Source organism: Perognathus longimembris, chromosome 2, assembly GCF_023159225.1.
Source record: "Perognathus longimembris pacificus isolate PPM17 chromosome 2, ASM2315922v1, whole genome shotgun sequence".
NCBI lineage: Eukaryota > Metazoa > Chordata > Mammalia > Rodentia > Heteromyidae > Perognathus > Perognathus longimembris.
The window spans coordinates 85,346,310-85,365,299 of NC_063162.1; the positions used below are offsets into that span (position 1 = coordinate 85,346,310).

Below are 18,990 nucleotides of genomic sequence, written 5' to 3' on the forward strand. Positions count from 1 at the left end.
GCCCTCCTGGGGGGCTAAAGGGGGCGGGCAGGGAAGTCCGGGTTTAGGGAAAGACTTCCTTTGGGATAGTTAAAGATTAACCAAAGTCTCTCAAGTTGCTAGAGTCTAGCCAGGAGAACTGCTCGCGGGCGGGCGGCGGGCGGCGGGCGGGCGCGGGTTTGATTTCTGAGCCCTATAAAAGCCCATCCTCCGATGGCTGTGACAATGTGGTCGTAAACCCGTCCCGGGAAGGCCAATTTGCATATTTGGAATGCGCCTCTATAAACCCGGCTGGAGTTTTGCAGCAATTTCTTAGATGTAAAAATGAGATCTCAATAGCAGCAGGCTGGGCACATCCTCTCCCTCTCTCCCTCGTTTCTGCCGGGAACCGGCTTCCTTCTCCGGGGCTACTAAGCTGGAGCTCCGGCTGGGCCTAGGCGCTAAGCCGCCACGAGATGGCGCACTTCCGATCAATGTCAAAGCCGCCGGGGAGCCGGGAACCCCAGCGTGATTCTTGGCCTTTGTTCGCTTCTGATACTAAGAGCAGCACGGCACATTATTTCACTTGTCCCGTTCCCCTTCGTATCAAAAAAGAGGGGGTGCTCACGTTTAAGAAGCGATCGATATTGTCATTTAAAGCAAGGAGCCTTCGCTAGGCCTCGCGGGCATCGCGGCGTGGAGAATCCTGCTGCACGCCGGCAGTGATTTCGGAAATGTGTCAAGGTAAGGGGCCACAGGTTTAAGCAATTGCGCGGCGATCGGGGTGGGAGTGTGCGGAGGTGGCTGATGTCTAAAAAGAGCTGGGGAGCAGAGTGCATTTTATGGGGCGATGTGGCAGGCGTTCACGCTCCCCTTCTCCAATTGCTTCCTGAGGTTGAAGGCCTAAGAGGAAAAGTTGTCCACTTTAGCTCCACGTAGCAGCATTTCCCCCAAGCATCTTACCCAAGAGGGTCTATCCATCTTGTGGGAATCAACCGAATGAATTGAGGATGAGAGACAACTAGGTGAAAGAATTCCAGCTGTGCTGCGAGCCGGGGTTGTGGAGAGATGAGGAAAAAGAAGATGGCAGGACTAAGGAAAACTGAAAGTTTGTACTCTAAACAATGGAGTAGTCCGCAACAGTGGCGGGCTGAGCAGGCTTATTCCCTGGGGCAGGCAGCCCGAGGTTACTGGCTTTCTAGTAGGTATAGTCCCGAAGACTGCTCCATCGCCTGGGAGAAACCTTTGTTTCCCCAAAAAGTCCGATTGGGAAACGCCGCGTTCAGTTTTTGAGACCTTTGCTGAGGTCTGCCTGCGTTGCTTACTTGGAAAGTGCCCTTATAAACATGGCTGGCTTTTTGCAGCCAGAAAACTAGATTTTAAAGTAAAAAGATTTAGAGTATTTTGGAAAGGTGAAAAGATGCATAGGAGCAACATATACACCTATACATTTTCAAAAGGGGCATGAGGGCTATGTCTCATCCAGCAGTAGTCATAAAACAAGTTACACATGATCAAAACTTACATTTGGGACATCAAATGTAAATCCCCTTTCATAGTTAAATGTTTATTTAAATATATTGTATCTATTTCTTAGAAATATTTTGTGTCCCCAGATGAGTGAGAAAAGAGAGTCTCTTTTCTCAAGAAAAAGAGGGTTTTGCTGTATGTGTGTGCACTCCTACACACATGTGTCTGTGTGTGCCTATCGGTCACTAGTCTTTGTTGGACACAGGTTTCCAAATTATGTCAAAAAAGAAAAAAAGGGGGGGGGGGCAAGGATGAAAAGGAATGAATATCCACTTTGTAGCCAGAGCCCTCTCTACAAACCCAGAACTGCCTTCAGTTTCTTCTAGAATATTGTAATTCAAGGGAAGGCCTTAACACTTCCCCCAAAAAGTGACAAAAGTGACCTCAGTCACTGGATTTAGGGAAAAAATAGAAAAAATTAAGAGTAGATTGTACCTGATCTCTTCAAAGAAGACATATCAAATATATCTGGAAATATTAAAATTCTTAAAGATTCTTTTGGGAAATATTTCTAGTTACTTGTAAAGCCATGATTAAGAGACACTCTGAAATTTTTTTGTGTTAATGTTGAATATAAAGAAAGAGCATTAATTTTTCCTTTCTGGGGCTGCAGCCCAACCCAATAACCTTGTGAATAATTTGGAGCCTGGAAAATATTTAAATGATTTTCATATACAAATTGTTTACTAGATGTCTCAATCTCAGGATGTAGGATGGGAGATTTGTGTTTTTAAAAAAGGGAACATGATTTGCACAGTAACAATTCGTAATTATTTATTTCTAGTTGTTGTAAAGGCCTTCTCAGGAAGAGGCATCTGAAATCTAGTCAAAGGCAGAGCAATACTTGCCAAAGGCTTGGATGGGCCAGAGTTTGGCATTTTTCTCTGGCTCCATGGAGGAAAAAAGTGTTACCACCAGGTAGAAATGGGTAATACTTACTCCCCAATAAAGCACAGACTCTGGCAGCAATGTAACCACTGTGCAAGCCTGGTATACGGAAGCAGGCATGGGAGCTTTTAGGTCAAAGGCACCCTCGCAGAAAGAAAGAAATTAAGCTGTTGGGAGGAAGGGTGAAAGGGAAAGATGGAAAACAGCGAAGGGGCAAGTAGGAGACAGTGAACAGAAGCAGATCCGTGCTATGCTGAATAGCTTTTCTTAATCTCCTGGGGAATGGGGAATGTCGGAAAAGCCAAGGAGATCAGATCGATACATAGAATATTTTGTTAAGGAGTCTAACACCTCACTGTTGTGTTCTAGGGAAGCACCAAAGCCTTAGTGCTTGTCTGAGATGGGAGAATGCTCCAGATCATCTGAGAGGTCTGAGGAGGCACTTGGTTGTGTTTAAATGGAGTGGCTGCCACTTTGTATTCTTCTGTTTGAGCAAGCCACATTAGGCTGGTCTGCCCCGTGGCGCACTGCAGGCTTTCTTGTTGTTCCTTGTGTGTTCAGCAAGTCCGAGTGAGGGTAGTTAGGGTAGAGATTCTGAATCAGCAGGGGCCTCCCATACAAGCAGATACCCTTTTTTTTTTTTTTTCAAAAGCAAGAAAGAGCACTCACAAAATAACCTATTCGGTTTACTGCAAGGAGAGGGGCAATCACAATGGAGAAACGCATGCCGCTTTTCTCAAGTGCCAAAGCCATGGTCTCAGCGATGCTGGTAGCAGGGCATCCGGTGTTTCCACTCTTTACCAGGTGTGGCTTTCTGTAGCATATGAAATCCCAAGCTGACTTTTCTAACCTCATTTGGCGTGTGCAGGCTTTGGAATCTGATCCAACCTAGACGCTCATTTGGCTGTGCTACTTAGGGTGCTGGCTAGGACTGACCTGAAAGGCCTTCCTGCAGCCAGGCAGACGGCTTATCTTACTAACCAAATTGGCAGGCCTTTTCATTTTAAGCATATTCTGGATGCTATAGAGAGCCCAAGGAGAAAGCTTTGAAGGGTCTGTGAAAATAATGGGTCAAATTATGAAGATGCATAGATAGACATTTTTTGACAGAAAAAGTCAGAACTGGCCTTAGAGATTTTCCCAAAGGGGTCTCTGATCCCAAAATGTTAAGAAAGACAATTTTATATCATTGTCTTTCATTTTACTTTAGCAGCTCCCACTGTCTCAAATACATTGTCCAATGTCTCCTAGTCCTTCCCAAACTTCAGCCAGAGCTAAACTTTCTGCAACTGGACTGGAATAGGCACTGCTTTAGGCTCTAATCCTAGCCCATAGGTTTGCTTGGCTCCTTCTACTTAAGGAATCCTTATTCTTGGGACCTACGTTCCTATGTAATGGAGCTTTCCTGAGAGGCACTAGGCAATGATGAGGAATCAAGTGCCTTTTTCAGGCAGACCTCCACATTTTCAGGTGACAGTGCTGAACACTATGTTCTCAGCCAATTCCACTGGAGCAGTGAGCAAAGTAGGGACCAGGAAGATCCGGAAGTCTATGGGCAGAACCTAGGCTGCAGTGCTGCGGGGCTTTCCAGCATTCACCTCGGGTTGCCACCTAGATGAGAATTTGCCTTAGCCGAAGGCACAAGCTTTCCACAAACCTCAGTAAGCGAAAAGCAAAGAGTAGAGGAAACAGTATCTCAGCACAGATTCCATCTTGATTCTGCCAAACTGCTGCTGCGGCTTGAGGACTCAAGGTTCATTCTGCTGTTACTGTTATGGTCTCCTCTCTTTTCTCCTTTCTATCTCCTCCTCCCCGCTCCTGCTTCACCCTTTCTTCTTTCTCCATCCCCTCCCTTTGCCTGCTGATTTGCCGTCCATGGAACCAGTCCCGAAAGGGACAGAGATGGAAGTGACTTGGTTAGAGAGCAGTGTTAGCGGTGGCAATGTCTTCTGGGTACGTGCGCATGGTCCAAGCAGCTGCGACTGCAAACGCTTGAATCCTGGAAGCCCGAAAACCTGGATTCTGCTTAGCCAGCTCTCCCTGGTACCCTCGGAGTCCTCTCAGGGTTGGCTTTGTCTTGGGATCGCTTCATTCCGGAAGGAACTAGAACAAGACAACCCCAATGTGGGTCTTTCCCAGGCAGAGGCCGGAGTAATCTCTTTCCAGGGATCCGGGCAGTCAGCAACCAGCTCCAACTGGAAATAGAGGGACAGGCAAGCCTGAGGGCATTCTCGAGACCTGTAGCCGGCAGGTCAGGGGCGCGGCGGCAGCGACCTCCAGGGCTCCCCCCCTGATATGGCCGGAAAAGGTCGAATTTCCTGAGCCTTGTCTGAGGCCCACACTTGGGGGCTAGGCCGCAGGCTAGCCATTTCCAGTTGGCTAAGAAAGTGCCCCGAGTAAGACTCCATGTCTACTGAGTGAAGGGCCTGGCCTTGGAACTCTTATAACAGGGCCACAAGCCCAGCTTGGGCTGGAGGCGAATGGATTTCCCCACCAGGGCCTTGTTAAAATACCACTCCAACAAGGACTGCCCCAACCCTGGGTTTGGAGGGGAGGGAGGGAAGGGGGTGGGGACCTAGAGAGACAGAAGTGTAGTGACACTAGTTTTTGCATAGCCTCTAGGAGCCTGAGAATGGCTAGGCTAAAAGGAGAGGCAAGAACAGTGTGACAGAATTGCCTGCTGGGCGCATTCCTCCAACTTTGCTCTCCAGGGCTCCATATTCCTTCTGGAAGGGCAATGACTTAGGGCCAGTATTTTACTTCCACAATAGGTCAAGAGCTAGGTGTCTCCTCAGGATGATGGGGAAGGGGTGCCCTGGACTTGACTCTGGCCCTTGCCTTAGGGTGTAGAAGTCTTTGGTCCACAACTGTCAGCCTATTCCCACCCCACTCACGAAAACCCAACAAGGTTCTTGAACAGCAGAGAAGGCCAGCCAGGTGACAACAATGGAGGAGAAAACTCTGGTTAGCTCAGCTGATGGCATAGGACAGCGCTGGGGATGGAGGGGCCACAAATCAATCTTTGCATTTGTAGGATTCTTTTGTATGAAATATCAGAAGTATAGCAATAGCTATCTTCCAGCTGTCTGGATTACAGGCACTGAGAAGGTCGTGAAGGCACTAGGGCAACGTTTGCCAGTTTGGGGAGCCAGATTTGAGAGATGGAGCTACCTCCAACCGAGCTGATTTTGTAGGAAGAGAGACCCACCCCACAGGTCCTCCTGTAAGTGGTCAAGGGGCACCGGGGACTAAAGGCCGCTTCAATAACCGGGCTGGGGAGCACCCAAGGCGGGCTGGAGTGCGCACCATAAACACCCCACTTGTTAACTGCGCAGAGCCCAAGGGCGCTTCCAGCGGACCCTTGCGTGGGGCTCACATCCGAGTAGGGGCGGGGCAAACCCAGGGGCCTGCCCCCCCCACATCAGCAACTCTGGGGCAGCCCCCACAGCTCCTGGCCTTTGGGCCAAGGTGTCAGGCGTGCGTCTTCTGGCCTATCAATACAGATTACATATTTATATCAATCGCGGGCTCTGAGGGCGCCCTCGGAGAGCTGCCCCGAGCCTACGAAACCAAACTGGGAGTGGTCGCGCGGAATCTCTGGCTCAGGATTGGCTGCGGGCGTCCGCCGTGGTGCGGGGGGATTGCTAATCGTATTCAGCATGTTTTGCACAAGAAATGTCAGCCAGAAAGGGCTATCTGCTCCCTTCGCCAAATTATCCCACAACAATGTCATGCTCGGAGAGCCCCGCCGCGAACTCTTTTTTGGTCGACTCGCTCATCAGCTCGGGCAGAGGCGAGGCGGGCGGTGGTGGCGGTGGCGCTGGGGGCGGCGGAGGCGGTTACTACGCCCACGGCGGGGTCTACCTGCCGCCGGCCACTGACCTGCCTTACGGGCTGCAGAGCTGCGGGCTCTTCCCGGCACTGGGTGGCAAGCGCAATGAGGCGGCGTCGCCGGGCGGCGGTGGGAGTACCGGGGGCATGGGTCCCGGAGCTCATGGCTATGCGCCCGCGCCCATAGACCTGTGGCTAGAGGCGCCCCGGTCCTGCCGAATGGAAGCACCGGAGGGCCCGTCGCCGCAGCAGCAACCCCAGCAGCAGCCACCGCCCCCGCCGCAACCATCCCAGCCCCCGCCACAGTCCACTTCATGCTCTTTCGCACAGAACATCAAAGAAGAGAGCTCCTACTGCCTCTACGACTCGGCAGACAAATGCCCCAAAGGCTCGGCCGCCGCCTCCGATTTGACCCCGTATCCTCGGGGTCCGCCATCGGACGGCTGCGCCCTGGGCGCCTCCAGCGGAGTACCAGTGCCCGGCTACTTCCGCCTCTCGCAGGCCTACGGCACGGCCAAGGGCTACGGCAGTGGCGGCGGCGGCGGCGCGCAGCAGCTGGGCGCTGGCCCCTTCCCTGCGCAGCCTCCGGGTCGCGGCTTCGATCCTCCGCCCGCACTCGCCTCGGGCTCGGCCGAAGCGCCCCGGAAGGAAGGAGCCCTGGATTCTCCGCCACCCCCCACGTTGGTTTGCGGCGGCGGCAGCTCGCAGGGCGACGAGGAGGCGCACGCGTCCTCGTCGGCGGCGGAGGACCTCTCCCCGGCCCCTTCCGAGAGCAGCAAAGCCTCGCCGGAGAAGGACGCCCTGGGTAAGCGGGGCGCGCCACAGGGCTGCAGTCAGGCGGGCAGACGGTCAGACCCAAGAACCGGGAGCCCGCGCAGCAGCCGGCCGGCCTTGGCCCAAGCTGTTGGCAGGCTGACCTTGTGAACTTGCTTTTTAATATTTGGGCGTGGGGACGCAGTAAAAATTCATGTCCGCCTTAGCGCCCCACATCAAGATGTCCTCAGCGCTGGCCCCAGCTCACCCTGACTCTGGGCGACGACACCAGCGAGCAGCCCTCCTCCGGTGCCTGCTCTTGCTTGTGGCCCGGAGCACCCCAAGTCCTGGTTCCCGGCCCAGCCTGCGCGGCGCGGCCCCCGCGGGGGGGAGGGGGAGGGAAGGAGAGCGGCTCGCCCGCAGATAGCACGGATGTTTGTAAGGCATCCAAAATAAGCAGCCGCCAGCGCCAATAAATAAGCCCATTAACCGGCGAAGTTCGAGTTTACGATCCCCCATGCCTTTTTCAAAGTTGCTGGAGGGGCGGGAATCCTTGTTGAGAGGAAGAAAAAAAAAAAAAGGCAAATCCGGCCCGGACGTCTGGGCCCTGAACTGAAAGCAGGAGAGGAGCTATTTAGCTTTCCCTGGAATTCAGAATCGCCCAGCTGCTCACCTCTGGCTCCTGCCCGGACGCGAGGAGGGCCCTTGACCCCCAAATCAAATAATTTTTTTGTGACTTTCCTATTGACCCAACTCTATACCCTTCTCTTTCTCATCAGGTCTTGGGCCATCAAAGGGGACTCTGGGGTGAGACAGTGGGGTTGCAGGTCTGCCATCCAAGTAAGGATGCCCCAGCCTGGAGGCTGCCGGAAATACTTGCCTGCCATAGGGCATCAGGAATGCAAAGAAAGGCGTTAAGTTCAAGATGTACAGCCTGCCCTTTGAGCCTTTTATTCTACAAGCACCTCCAACAGCTCTTGCTAAAACAGGTGTTTGAGGGAACATACAAATTGGGAATGTGAGGGTGGATTTCAGGCCCACCCTATCTTGGCATGACTTTTGGAGGAACTGCTTGTTCTCCTCAAGGCAAAGGAGGACATAACCCTCTCTGTGTGACTGAGGGCATCCCTCTTATGGGAACGATGTCCACAGTTCAACCCCTGCTTGCAGCTCCAATGGCCTCCACTTAACCTTCTCTGTATTCTCTTAACCGCCAGGCAATTCCAAAGGCGAAAATGCAGCCAACTGGCTCACAGCAAAGAGCGGCCGGAAGAAACGCTGCCCCTACACCAAGCACCAGACGCTGGAGCTGGAGAAGGAGTTTCTGTTCAACATGTACCTTACTCGAGAGCGGCGCCTAGAGATCAGCCGCAGCGTCCACCTCACGGACAGACAAGTGAAAATCTGGTTTCAGAACCGCAGGATGAAACTGAAGAAAATGAACCGAGAAAATCGGATCCGGGAGCTCACAGCCAATTTTAATTTTTCCTGATGAAGCTTCGGGAGAAGCCATGTTTGGGCTTCCAGAGCGAAGGTCTCCCCCACCCCCCCTGTCTTCAGCCTCTGCCCCAGAACTCGCACCTGTGCTGGAGCCCCATTCCTCCCTCCCACACTCGCCATCTCCAGGGCCATTACATCTGTGCAGGGCTGGTTTGTTCTGACTTTGTTTCTTTGTTTGTCTGTTTGCTTGGTGCTGGTTTACTTGTTTTCTGGGGGAAAAAGCCATATCGCGCCAAAATTCTATAGAGATAGATATTGTCCTAAGTGTCAAGTCCTGACTGGGCTGGGTTTGCTGTCTTGAAATGGCCCACTGCTTGAAATGGCCTCTGTCCTTCTTCACTGAGGTGGTTTCCTGCTCAGCCTGGATCAAACCTAGCCAGAAGGCCGAAGTCCCATTGTCGGCACAGAGGTGTCTGGCTTGAGGTCATGGTGCAAGGAGCCACCACCGCATGCCTGCCTGGAATAGTGGGCTGTGTTCAATCAGGGGACATAGGGCCCTAGGCTTCTTTTTTTTTTTTCTTTCTTCTTTTCTTTCTTGGCTAACAGAAGGGCATACATACAGGCATGGTCACGCAGGTTGGCAGAAGGGCTTGACTTGGGCTGATTGAAAAAGTGAGAATCAGAAAGATTAATTTTTTTTCTCCCTCTGTAAGATATCCCAGCTTTAAATGCAAAAAGGAATGGCCAACAGAAGGAAACCTCTCTTCCAGTTCATGTAAGGTCTTGCATTGCCTGACTGAAAATTTCTCTTACCTCTGAATTTTCATATCCTTCTGGCTGTTGATAAATAATGTAGTTTTGTTTATATATGTGGAATTAGTGGGGCTTTGTCATTAAAATTGTTGCCACTGGTAACATAGGAAAAGCACACCATGATTCTCCCTATTGTGTGGAGTTGGGCTTTTTTTTTCTTTTTAATTCATTTTTTTGGGGGGGTTGGGATCTTTCTGAAATTCATGGAAGGGCTTTGGCAGGCAGAGAAATGAGAAAAGGGAGATATTGTTTGGATTTCCTTTATACTGTGAAGTTACATGCATAAAAGGGTCAAACCTGTAGGTGCAGAAAAAGAAAAAACTATAAATACAAATCTGTATAAATGTCTATTATTATGAAAAATGCCAATCTTGTTTTAAGCAAATGCATTCTATCGTTATTATAAATGTTAGTTCTAGCTTTATTTACTTCTAATCTTAAATCAGAATAAATTAATATTGTATTGCTGCTGTGCGTGAAAAAAGATGATGTTTATGTTCTTATAGAATAAAAGCTGTGGAATGAAGCTTTTTAAAATTTTACCTCTTTTTTGACTTCTTATCTTCACCTTCCGCTTTATCCTGTCCACCACTTTTACAACAGGAGGACTAGCCTGAGCCCCCTGCAATTACTTTAGGCATCTATTTAAATATTACCTAGACGGTCGTAATTTGTCTGGGCCCTATAGCCCTGGTGCCGTAAGGTTTGTCGGCTTTTGTTCAGTTTTATGACTTGCTAGTATATCTGGATTGTGGCTGTCTTGGACCAGTGGTTTCAGTTGAGAGGGGAGGTGCATAGACAGAGGAAGCTAAACAGGATTTCTTTCGGGAGCCCTGGAAAGGCTCTCAGAAGCAAGTGACTTTTCGGGTGCCTGGGTCCCAGATTGACCCTTAGCCTAAATCCGGGGAGCAGGCCAAGCGCACTGCACCTCGCTAAAGCTTCTGCGGCAGAGGCTAGGTGGACCCTGGTCCGGCTGTCCAGGGCCACCCCCGCCCCCAGCAGGCCTCCCCCACCTGGCGGCCCTCTGCGGGGCCACGCGTTTCCTGCTCGCCAGAGGTGGGGGGGGGGGCGGGAGACGCTCAAGGGGGGGGGGGGATGGAGCGCGGGAGCGCGCGCCTAGGCGGGCGGGCTGGAGGCTGGGAGCTAGAGAGGGGGGAGAGCGAGTGGCTGCGGGGAGCGAGCGCGGGAGGCCGCGGCCAAGGCGGAAGGACCCGACCCGGTGTCGTGCCGTCCTTAGCGTTTCTCAGTCGCCTAAGACTGCCGCCACTCGGCGCTGGTTTGCTAAGCAGCGCGATTTGGGAAACCAGCACCGCCAGAGCTCGTTCCCCGCCGGTCTCCCCAACTCCCCCTCCTTCCTTTTTCCTCTGCTTTGCCTTCCCTTCCGCCCTCCCTCTCCCTCTCTTCTGCCTTCTCCCCTTCTCCCGGGCTAACCTTACTCGGGATCTGGCGGCCGCCCGGGCCACTCTGTGGCAGTGGCGGGCGCGGGTTGCCCAGGGGCTGGGCCGGGCACGATCGCAGGGTTCTCTCCTTGGCGGCGGCAGTGGCGGCGGCAGTGGCAGCGGCTGCGAGCGAGGCAGCCCCGCGCGGGCAGCTCCAGAACTGGTCGGTGATTTAGGTAGTTTCCTGTTGTTGGGATCCACCTTTCTCTCGACAGCACGATACTGCCTTCATTACTTCAGTTGAAATCGTCTCCAGGTACCTGTGCGCGCGGGGGCCCGCCAGGCGGGGCATCTTGGCTCAGGCCGTGCCAGGCCTGCGGTGGCAACCTCGGCTTTCCCTATGCAGGAGCTGCGTGTCTTCCTCAGCGCTGTGCCAGCTAGCCGGCCTCGCCTTCTCCCCCCACCCCCCACCTGGCTGGGAGCAGGTACGGTCAGGTTAGCGGCTACTCTTCGGACGCCGGGGGCGTGGTAAGAATTCTGGGCCCCGGGCCATTCAAGGTCAGGGGCGCTCACTTTGCATCCTGAGCTTTCTCTACTGTAGGCCGGGTGCTGCTGGTCCAAGACCCCGCCATTCTTCTGCAAGGCTGAAATACACACACACACACACACACACACACACACACACACACACACACACACACACCATACCCAGTGTGAGCTCGGAAAAGATCCCTTTGCCAATGGAGAACCAAGCGGTGAAGAAAGAGACTGGGACTGGGATCCTGGCCTTGTCACTTCCCCTTCTCTCACACTGTGCCTTCTGTTCCCGGGGGTCGCCACGGTCTCTTTCTCTGTTTTTGCTTTCCTCTCTCCTTCCTTCCTCTTTTATCTTTCACGTTTCTTCTCTTTGCTCCTTATTTCTTTTTTTTTTCCTCTATGTTTTTCATCTCCGGTTTTTCTCCCATTTTTTCTATCCCAAGGCCTCATCTCCTTCACAAATTATACTTCAAGAAGGAAGAAGGGATGGCTAGGGGAAAGCCTGGGGGCCTCGTTTTTTGTTTTTTTTTTTTTTTCTGAGTGCTTAAGTGAATGTTGTAGTCTGCCAAGGAAGGGGTGTGTGGGGGCGACTGTACGGGACCGTGGGGTTTGGGCCGGTGTGCCTGAGTAGACAAGGCCTCGGTTATGATCACGACCGGATGGCGGCGGCCTTGCGTTCCTTCTCTGCCGGTCGCTAACGGCTGCCTGGAGACCCGATTGGGGGGGCACGGCTCGGGTTTTCGCGGGCTGCCCGGAGACTCAATTAGGGGGCACTGCTAGCGTCTTTGTGTGCCCACGCGGGAGGCAAGCAGGACTTGGCCAGCCTCACTGGCGGATATTAGGACCAGGCAGAGGCTCAGCTCTGGTGGAGTCTGATCATTAGGATACCTCCTCAGGGAAGCGCCTTGCTGCCCCTTCCAGACGGGCTGATCCTAAGGCAGGCTTTGACCACGATGAGAGAAATCCTGCTAGAGCAAAACCTTCTTGCTTACCAGCTGCATTTGGGTTCTGATATTTTAGATAGGGCTCCCTTGTACAGCTCAGTGCTGAAGGAGACCCTTTCAAACACCAGTGTATCTCAAATAGGCAAAGGAATCTGAAATTCAAGAACTATTGGTATACAAACTTGAGTCCTTGTTCCATTTGTAATCTATTGATGGGAGCCAGGCTATTCTCAATTCTGAAAACTGAAAACAAACCATCCCTTCTTCTTCATCACACACACACACACACACACACACACACACACTTTGCTCATTCCCATAGAAGTGTACTTCCTTCTCTCAGCTCAGGCCAGGAATTGTTTACTTGCTCAGCCACAAACCTGTTATCTGAAATGCTCGCACTTCCAGTCTCTTTCAACTTCTCCCTGCCTTTTTCCTGATTTACTTTAGAGATCAAGATTTTAAGCAGACTTTTCCTTAAGGAATTTGTAGTTGCACCCATTTGTAATTTTTAAATCTACTCCCGATCTCTTTCTCTTCCAAAATAAAAGCGGCACAAAAGTTTGAATATGTTAACTTTAAACCACTGTGCTCAAGAAGGAGAATATTTGGTTTTGTGATTTTCTCCTGGCTTCTAGGCACCATTAAACAGCTGCTTAACAGCCGATACTTGCTAATTATTTCATAATCTTCCTATTTGGGAATGAAAGCTATTTAAAGAGACAGTCTTTCTTCTTAAAAAATAATCTATGTATTTTCTGGGCACACACATACACACACGCACGTGCATGCGCGCACACACACACCCAAGCACATACACACAGGAAAAGATAGCCAGATATCCTCTTCTGTTAAAATGAGTGGCAAAGTTTTCCTCTGAGGTGATTTTTTTAAATGAAAATACCCAGAGTTCCCAGTGACTCCCGGAGATTTAGGACACCTTGGGTTCCTGTGAAGGGTGGATATGATGCAGAGAAATTTGAACGAAAGGAAAATACTCTGGTAGAGAAGGCTGAGGCAGCCCTGACAGGCCACATCGTCCGAGTTCATTGTTGGCCACTTTTTTGTGTCTTCCAGACCCAAGGTGGAGAGAGGGGTACCCATCCACATGTGCATGGCTTGGCATCTCCTTTTGCTGTAGAGCCCTAGTATTGGGGGGTTTCTGCTGCCTGGGTTGGGGATGTGTCAGGATATTTAGGGGTGATTACTTTCAATGAGGAGGGAGGAGAGAGAGAGACAGAGACAGAGACAGAGACAGAGAGCCTGAGGCCCATGGCCTCACCTCCGGGGAAGTGGGCTAATGAGAAACACACCCCTGGACACATAGTATTTACATGTGAATTTAATTACCCGGTTTCTAGAAGTCACTGCTTTTTTAAAAAAAAAAAAAAGAGAGATTTTCCCCCCCAATTAACAAAAGTGGCAGGAGCCTTTTATTTACTCTCTCTCCCCTGAAGACTATGAAGGGTGAGAAATAGCCTCTTCAATTTGGCTGACCAAATGATAGGATTAAAGTCAATGCCCTGTGTGCCCTCCATCCTCCCCCCACCCTCCGTTTTAATTTTTAGCCCTGGACTTGAGCTGCGATTGCTTTGCTTTAGGCCCTATGATTCTCTGCTCCTTGATTCCATGGGCAACCAAGGCAGAGGCCGGGCGGTGGCCAGAAAGGAAGGAAGAAGGAAGGATCTGTCTGTGAAGGACTCCCATTGAGTCCCTGACCGCTACCCCAGCCAAGGGAATCTCTTAGGCAAGTGCACTCCTCATTAATGTTGCTTGGTAATTTTTCTCTCCAAGCTTGCAGACCTTAGCATTAGTGGTGCACAGGATACCCTCTTCGCCTTCTCCCATGGATGGTTAATCCCTGCTGGTCACGCAAAATATGCGTTGGGGCGTGTAGTCGCGCAGGGTTGTGGGCAGGGTCGAGTTCCTGGCACAAGCAAGCCTTCCAAACTTTCACCTTAGGGATAGCTGGTGGCTCCCCTCTTTGCCAGTTCCTCCGTGGGTGCCTTGCTGGCAGAAAAAGAGTGGTGTTGGGGCCTGCCTGGACGTCTGCTTGCGCAGTCTGGCAGGCTGGGGCAGGGAGGGTGGCCGATCCGATCCAGGTGGCGTTTCCCTTTGGTGGCCCGAACCTGCAGAGCAAGACTGGTGGGTGTTGGTGACTCTGGGGTGACGACTGAGTTGAATTTGACTTTTTCTGGCTGGCCAGGGGAAACTCGCATCTCAGAGGACCGGGAGGATTATTTACAGGGCGCTTACCAACCAAACACAACAGTCTAATTTAACCTTTCCAAGTTCTCATAAATTTTTACTGCTGGGAGCCACAGCAAGGCAAACGAATCTGTTGGTCGTTCTCGACTTCCTACCAGCCTGTGTGGCTTCTGAAACAATAACTCCTTATGAAATATCATAAATATAGATTTAAATACAGTAGAGTGAGAATGCGATTTGGCTGCTTTTTTATGGCTTCAATTATTGTCTAATTTTATATGAGGGGGCTCCGCTGGCCGCACTCGCACGAGGACCCGCGCCTTCCTGATGGCGTGATTAATTGTGATATAAAATAGTCCGCTTAAGAAGTGTGTGTGTGTGTGTGTGTGTGTGTGTGTGTGTGTATTAGGAGGGCAGGGGAGAGAGTCCAGAGGCAAGGCCACATTTGATCTTTTAATCTTCGTTGGCCACAATTAAAACAAACCCGATTGTGGAGCGGTGCGATCCCTTTGCATAAAAACATATGGCTTTTGCTATAAAAATTATGACTGCAAAACACCGGGCCATTAATAGCGTGCGGAGTGATTTACGCGTTATTGTTCTGCCGGGCGGGCACGTGACGCGCGTGGCCAATGGGGGCGCGGGCGCCGGCAACTTATTAGGTGACTGTACTTCCCCCCCCCCCCCCGCCCGGTGCCACCAAGTTGTTACATGAAATCTGCAGTTTCATAATTTCCGCGGGTCAGGCCGGCCGGGCGGGCCAGGCGCAGGGTACGGCCATGGCCACCACGGGGGCCCTGGGCAACTACTATGTGGACTCGTTCCTGCTGGGCACGGACGCCGCCGAGGAGCTGAGCGCGAGCCGCTACGCGCCGGGGGCTCTGGGCCAGCCCCCACGGCAGGCCCCCGCGCTGGCCGAGCACCCCGACTTCAGCCCTTGCAGCTTCCAGTCCAAGGCGGCGGTGTTCGGCGCCTCGTGGAACCCGGTGCACGCGGCGGGCGCCAACGCCGTGCCCGCGGCCGTGTACCACCACCACCACCACCCCTACGTGCACCCCCAGGCGCCCGTGGCGGCGGCAGCGCCGGACGGCAGGTACATGCGCTCCTGGCTGGAGCCCGCGCCCGGCGCGCTCTCCTTCGCGGGCTTGCCCTCCAGCCGGCCCTATGGCATTAAACCTGAACCGCTGTCGGCCAGAAGGGGTGACTGTCCCACGCTTGACACCCACACTTTGTCCCTGACTGACTATGCTTGTGGTTCTCCTCCAGTTGATAGAGAAAAACAACCCAGCGAAGGCGCCTTCTCCGAAAACAATGCAGAGAATGAGAGCGGCGGAGACAAGCCCCCCATCGACCCCAGTAAGTGTCTCCTCCCTCCAGCCCGGCCGCCGCCTCCACGCCGGCCTCCAGGATCTGCCGGTCCTCCCAGCTTTCTCTGGAGGAGCTAGCCTTCGTCCTCGCTGAGAGCTCCGGAGAGCCCACACCAGGAGTGTGTGGGACACCACTGATGAGGGGGGGCCCCCAAGTCCAGACAACTGTACCGAGGCAGGCCTGCGGGGCCGAGGGAAGAGGAGCCGGCAGCCGCGGCTGCACCAGGGGGCGGGGCGGCCGCGACGGCGGAGCCAGCACCCGGCGCCCCTCTCCCGGGCCGCCCCGGACACGGATACTTTGGGGGTTCTCCGAAAGCAGCGCGTCTGGAGACTGTTTTGCGCGTCTCAGTTGTTGGTGGATGCCGCGTCGGGCCGGGGGCAGCTGCCCCGGGACGCGTGGTTGGCGCGGGGGGGGGGGTGGGGGGCGCCGATTTCCTCCACTTCTCGCCTTGGTCCGGGGGCAGAGGCGTAAATCCTGCCCTAGATGAGGCCGTTGGGGGCGATCAGGCCCGGAGAGTCCCGTGCGAGAGGATTGAAATCCCCTGGGAACGTGATCATGAGCCTGGGGGGGGGGGGGTCCCCTGTGGGCCTCGCCCCGGCGGCCTTCCAGGAAGGTCAAATAAGGCGTGGAGAGAAGGAGGCCCGCCCGGGAGAAGAGACGGCGAGAGGAAGGAGAGCCATCCCGAGCCGCTCTGGGAATCCCGGGCGGCCCCTCGGCCTGGCAAAGGACACGGGAGAGGAGAGATTTCACGTGTGCACTCGCTTCCCAGAGTGTACAGAATGGGGGGCAGGAGAGGAGGGGATCCGAGAGCAGAGGACGAGGAAGGTGGGCGGCAGGAGGGAGGGGGGCCGAGGTTTTACTGCCGGCGGTCCTAAGTGACCGTTCGTCTGTCCGCCAGGGTGCCATTGTGTAGGAGGCTCGGCGGCCTTTCCCAACAATTCAGCCCCAGCCCGCACTTCGTTTGGATCGGCGGAGACCCGCCCGAGGCTCCTTCGCACCGGGCACGGTGCTTCTCCTTCTTCTAAATCCACTCTCTCTCTTCCCCCCCACCCTCCATCCCCAGATAATCCGGCGGCCAACTGGCTTCACGCGCGCTCCACGAGGAAGAAGCGCTGCCCCTACACCAAGCACCAGACGCTGGAGCTGGAGAAGGAGTTCCTGTTCAACATGTACCTCACCCGGGACCGGAGGTACGAGGTGGCCCGGCTGCTCAACCTCACCGAGAGGCAGGTCAAGATCTGGTTCCAGAATCGCAGGATGAAAATGAAGAAAATCAACAAGGACAGAGCAAAAGACGAGTGATGCGACGTGGGTTGAGTTAGAAAACCGAGCAAGCTAGAGAGAAAGTGAAAGGACGGGCTGCCCCCCTTCCTCTCGCCTCCCACCCCAGCCTCAGGCCCTCGCACAAAGCTGCTCTAAACCCCAGGTCTCCCCCAAATCCTGCTCAGGCTGGCTCCTAGGCTTTCGGCTTTGATGGAGGAGGTATTGTATGCTTTCCATTTTTTGTAAGACAAAAAAATTCAAAAGGAGGGCATGATCGCTGATGGCTGTGCGTGCTAGCTTGTATATACTAAAAAAAAAAAAAATCTACCTGCTCCTGACTTAAAACAAAAGGAAAAAAACTACCTTTTTATAATGCACAACTGTTGATGGCGGGCTGTATAGTTTTAGTTATGTAGTTAATTTAATTTGCTCTTTGTTGGGGTAGATCTCTCTGCCCACATACTTGAATACTGTGTTTTATTGTGGTAATTATGTTTTGTGACTCAAACTTCTGTGCTGGGTGGCGACCCGTTGTGTTTGTGGAAGCTAGAATTCAATTTAAACTCAGGTTGTTTATGGGGGGAGGGAACAGTTGCATAGAGTATAGCTCTGTAGTGGGATACCCGTTTTCTGTAATAACTAGGCTCTTAACCTATAATTGTAAACTAGTGATAAGGATTTTCCAACGAAATAAAATTTGAAAAAAAGGGGGGGGTGTTGTTAGTTCTCCGGGATGCATAGATTCGTGGTTTCTTCACTTTTGAAACGGAGGCATCTTGGTCTCTAATGCTATATAGTTCTGCCTTGTCCATTGTATATATAATCTATATATCAAGAAAAAATTCATAATCAGATAAGCTTGAATATTGTTTTTCTGTTTTGTTTTGCACCAGAGGAACAGCGAGGAAATTCGGAGCTATACATATGTGCACATGGTTGCTACCTATGGTTTACACTTAATTTTAATTGGGGAAAAATGAATGATTATTGTAATGGAGTTAATTTTATTGATAATAAATTATACACCATAAACCGCCACTGAGCTGCTGTACATTTGTATCCTTGATGAATTTTGGGTTTCCATTGGGCTGAACATACACTGTATATTTTGCAATAGTTACCTCAAGGCCTACTGACCAAATTGTTGTGTTGAAATATTTAACTTTTTGCCAAATAAAATATATTGATTCTTTTCTATATATTTTCGTGGATTTGGTCTTTGTTTCTTCTTCTCTGGCTTAGGGGGTCCAGGGCAGTGTCTCTGGGGGGGGGGGGGGGAACTACAGAAAGAGCCTCAATTTTGCTTTGGGAACCTGCTACAACCAATCCCCGTCAGGCTCAAACTCCCCCAACCCTGCCTGGAGCCTGGTGGCTCATACCGTGGGGGATGACCAGGAAGGCCTATGGGCGGCTGGGCAGCCTGGCCAGCTTTCAGGCCTGGTGTCTATTGGAAGGGATGCGGGGCAATCTCGGAGAAGCTAAGTCAGGGGTCCTCATATAGCGGCAGAAAAGACCACTCTTTCCTCATAGTGGTTCAAGTTTCCCAAACTTGGCCCCACGGAGATGCCTAGGGACCCGCAGCCCTGGGCTCTGATCTGGCAAACAGAAGACCCGGCGTGGCTGCAGGCGCAGAGGTATGGGGACTTGCAAGCGATCTTGCCAACCTGGCCAGCCAGGGACAATCCGCATCCTACCCAGCAAGCTGGTCCTGAGATCCAGACAGAGGCAGGACGGAGGCAGCCCAGCCGAGGAGCCCCGAAGCACCATAAAAGAAAATGAGGGCCGTTACCATTTATGGGGTGTAAAGGGCTGTGGGGAGAACAGCCACAACTTTGGAGGCCCAAGACCCTTCCAGATGTGGACGGAGGGTTCGGCCTCGCTTCTCCCCAGCCCCCTTTCTTCTCTGGCTCTTCTAACTACCTCAGTCTTGCAAAGTTCTGACACGTGAACGGGGAACCCGGTGTAAGTGGATGGGGAGTCCGCTCACCCCCACCCTCAACAGGCAAGCAGGTTGGGACGCCCTGTGTTGTCGCAGACAGAAAGAACTTCAAAGAATGGGCAGTAAGAGTGTGTCATAA

At 52.5% G+C, this 18,990-nt stretch overlaps 1 protein-coding gene across 5 annotated transcripts; it reads left to right on the top strand.

The window, feature by feature from the left end:
* The first annotated feature begins 223 nt into the window (after positions 1-223).
* On the top strand, positions 224-18,112 carry LOC125346790 (homeobox protein Hox-A9). Of its 5 annotated transcripts, none has more exons than XM_048339633.1 (3): positions 224-702; positions 6,395-7,012; positions 8,178-8,671. In XM_048339633.1, exons 1-3 carry the CDS (start codon positions 693-695, stop codon positions 8,450-8,452), a joined length of 903 nt encoding a protein of 300 aa, XP_048195590.1. In that variant the 5' UTR covers positions 224-692; the 3' UTR covers positions 8,453-8,671. The 5 variants fall into 5 exon arrangements, with proteins under 5 accessions (XP_048195590.1, XP_048195592.1, XP_048195589.1 ...); XM_048339632.1 differs by lacking the exon at positions 224-702 and adding an exon at positions 16,753-18,112 and having other exon boundaries at positions 3,985-7,012; positions 8,178-8,229; XM_048339635.1 differs by lacking the exon at positions 6,395-7,012 and having other exon boundaries at positions 320-702.
* The last annotated feature ends 878 nt before the right edge of the window (positions 18,113-18,990 follow it).

Bases quoted from the DNA above. Each gene is read 5' to 3' on its own strand.
- LOC125346790 (XM_048339631.1), top strand. From the start codon at position 6,052: ATGTCAGCCAGAAAGGGCTATCTGCTCCCTTCGCCAAATTATCCCACA. The intron at 7,013-8,177 runs GTAAGCGGGGCG...CTTAACCGCCAG, and splicing joins GCCGGAGAAGGACGCCCTGG to GCAATTCCAAAGGCGAAAAT.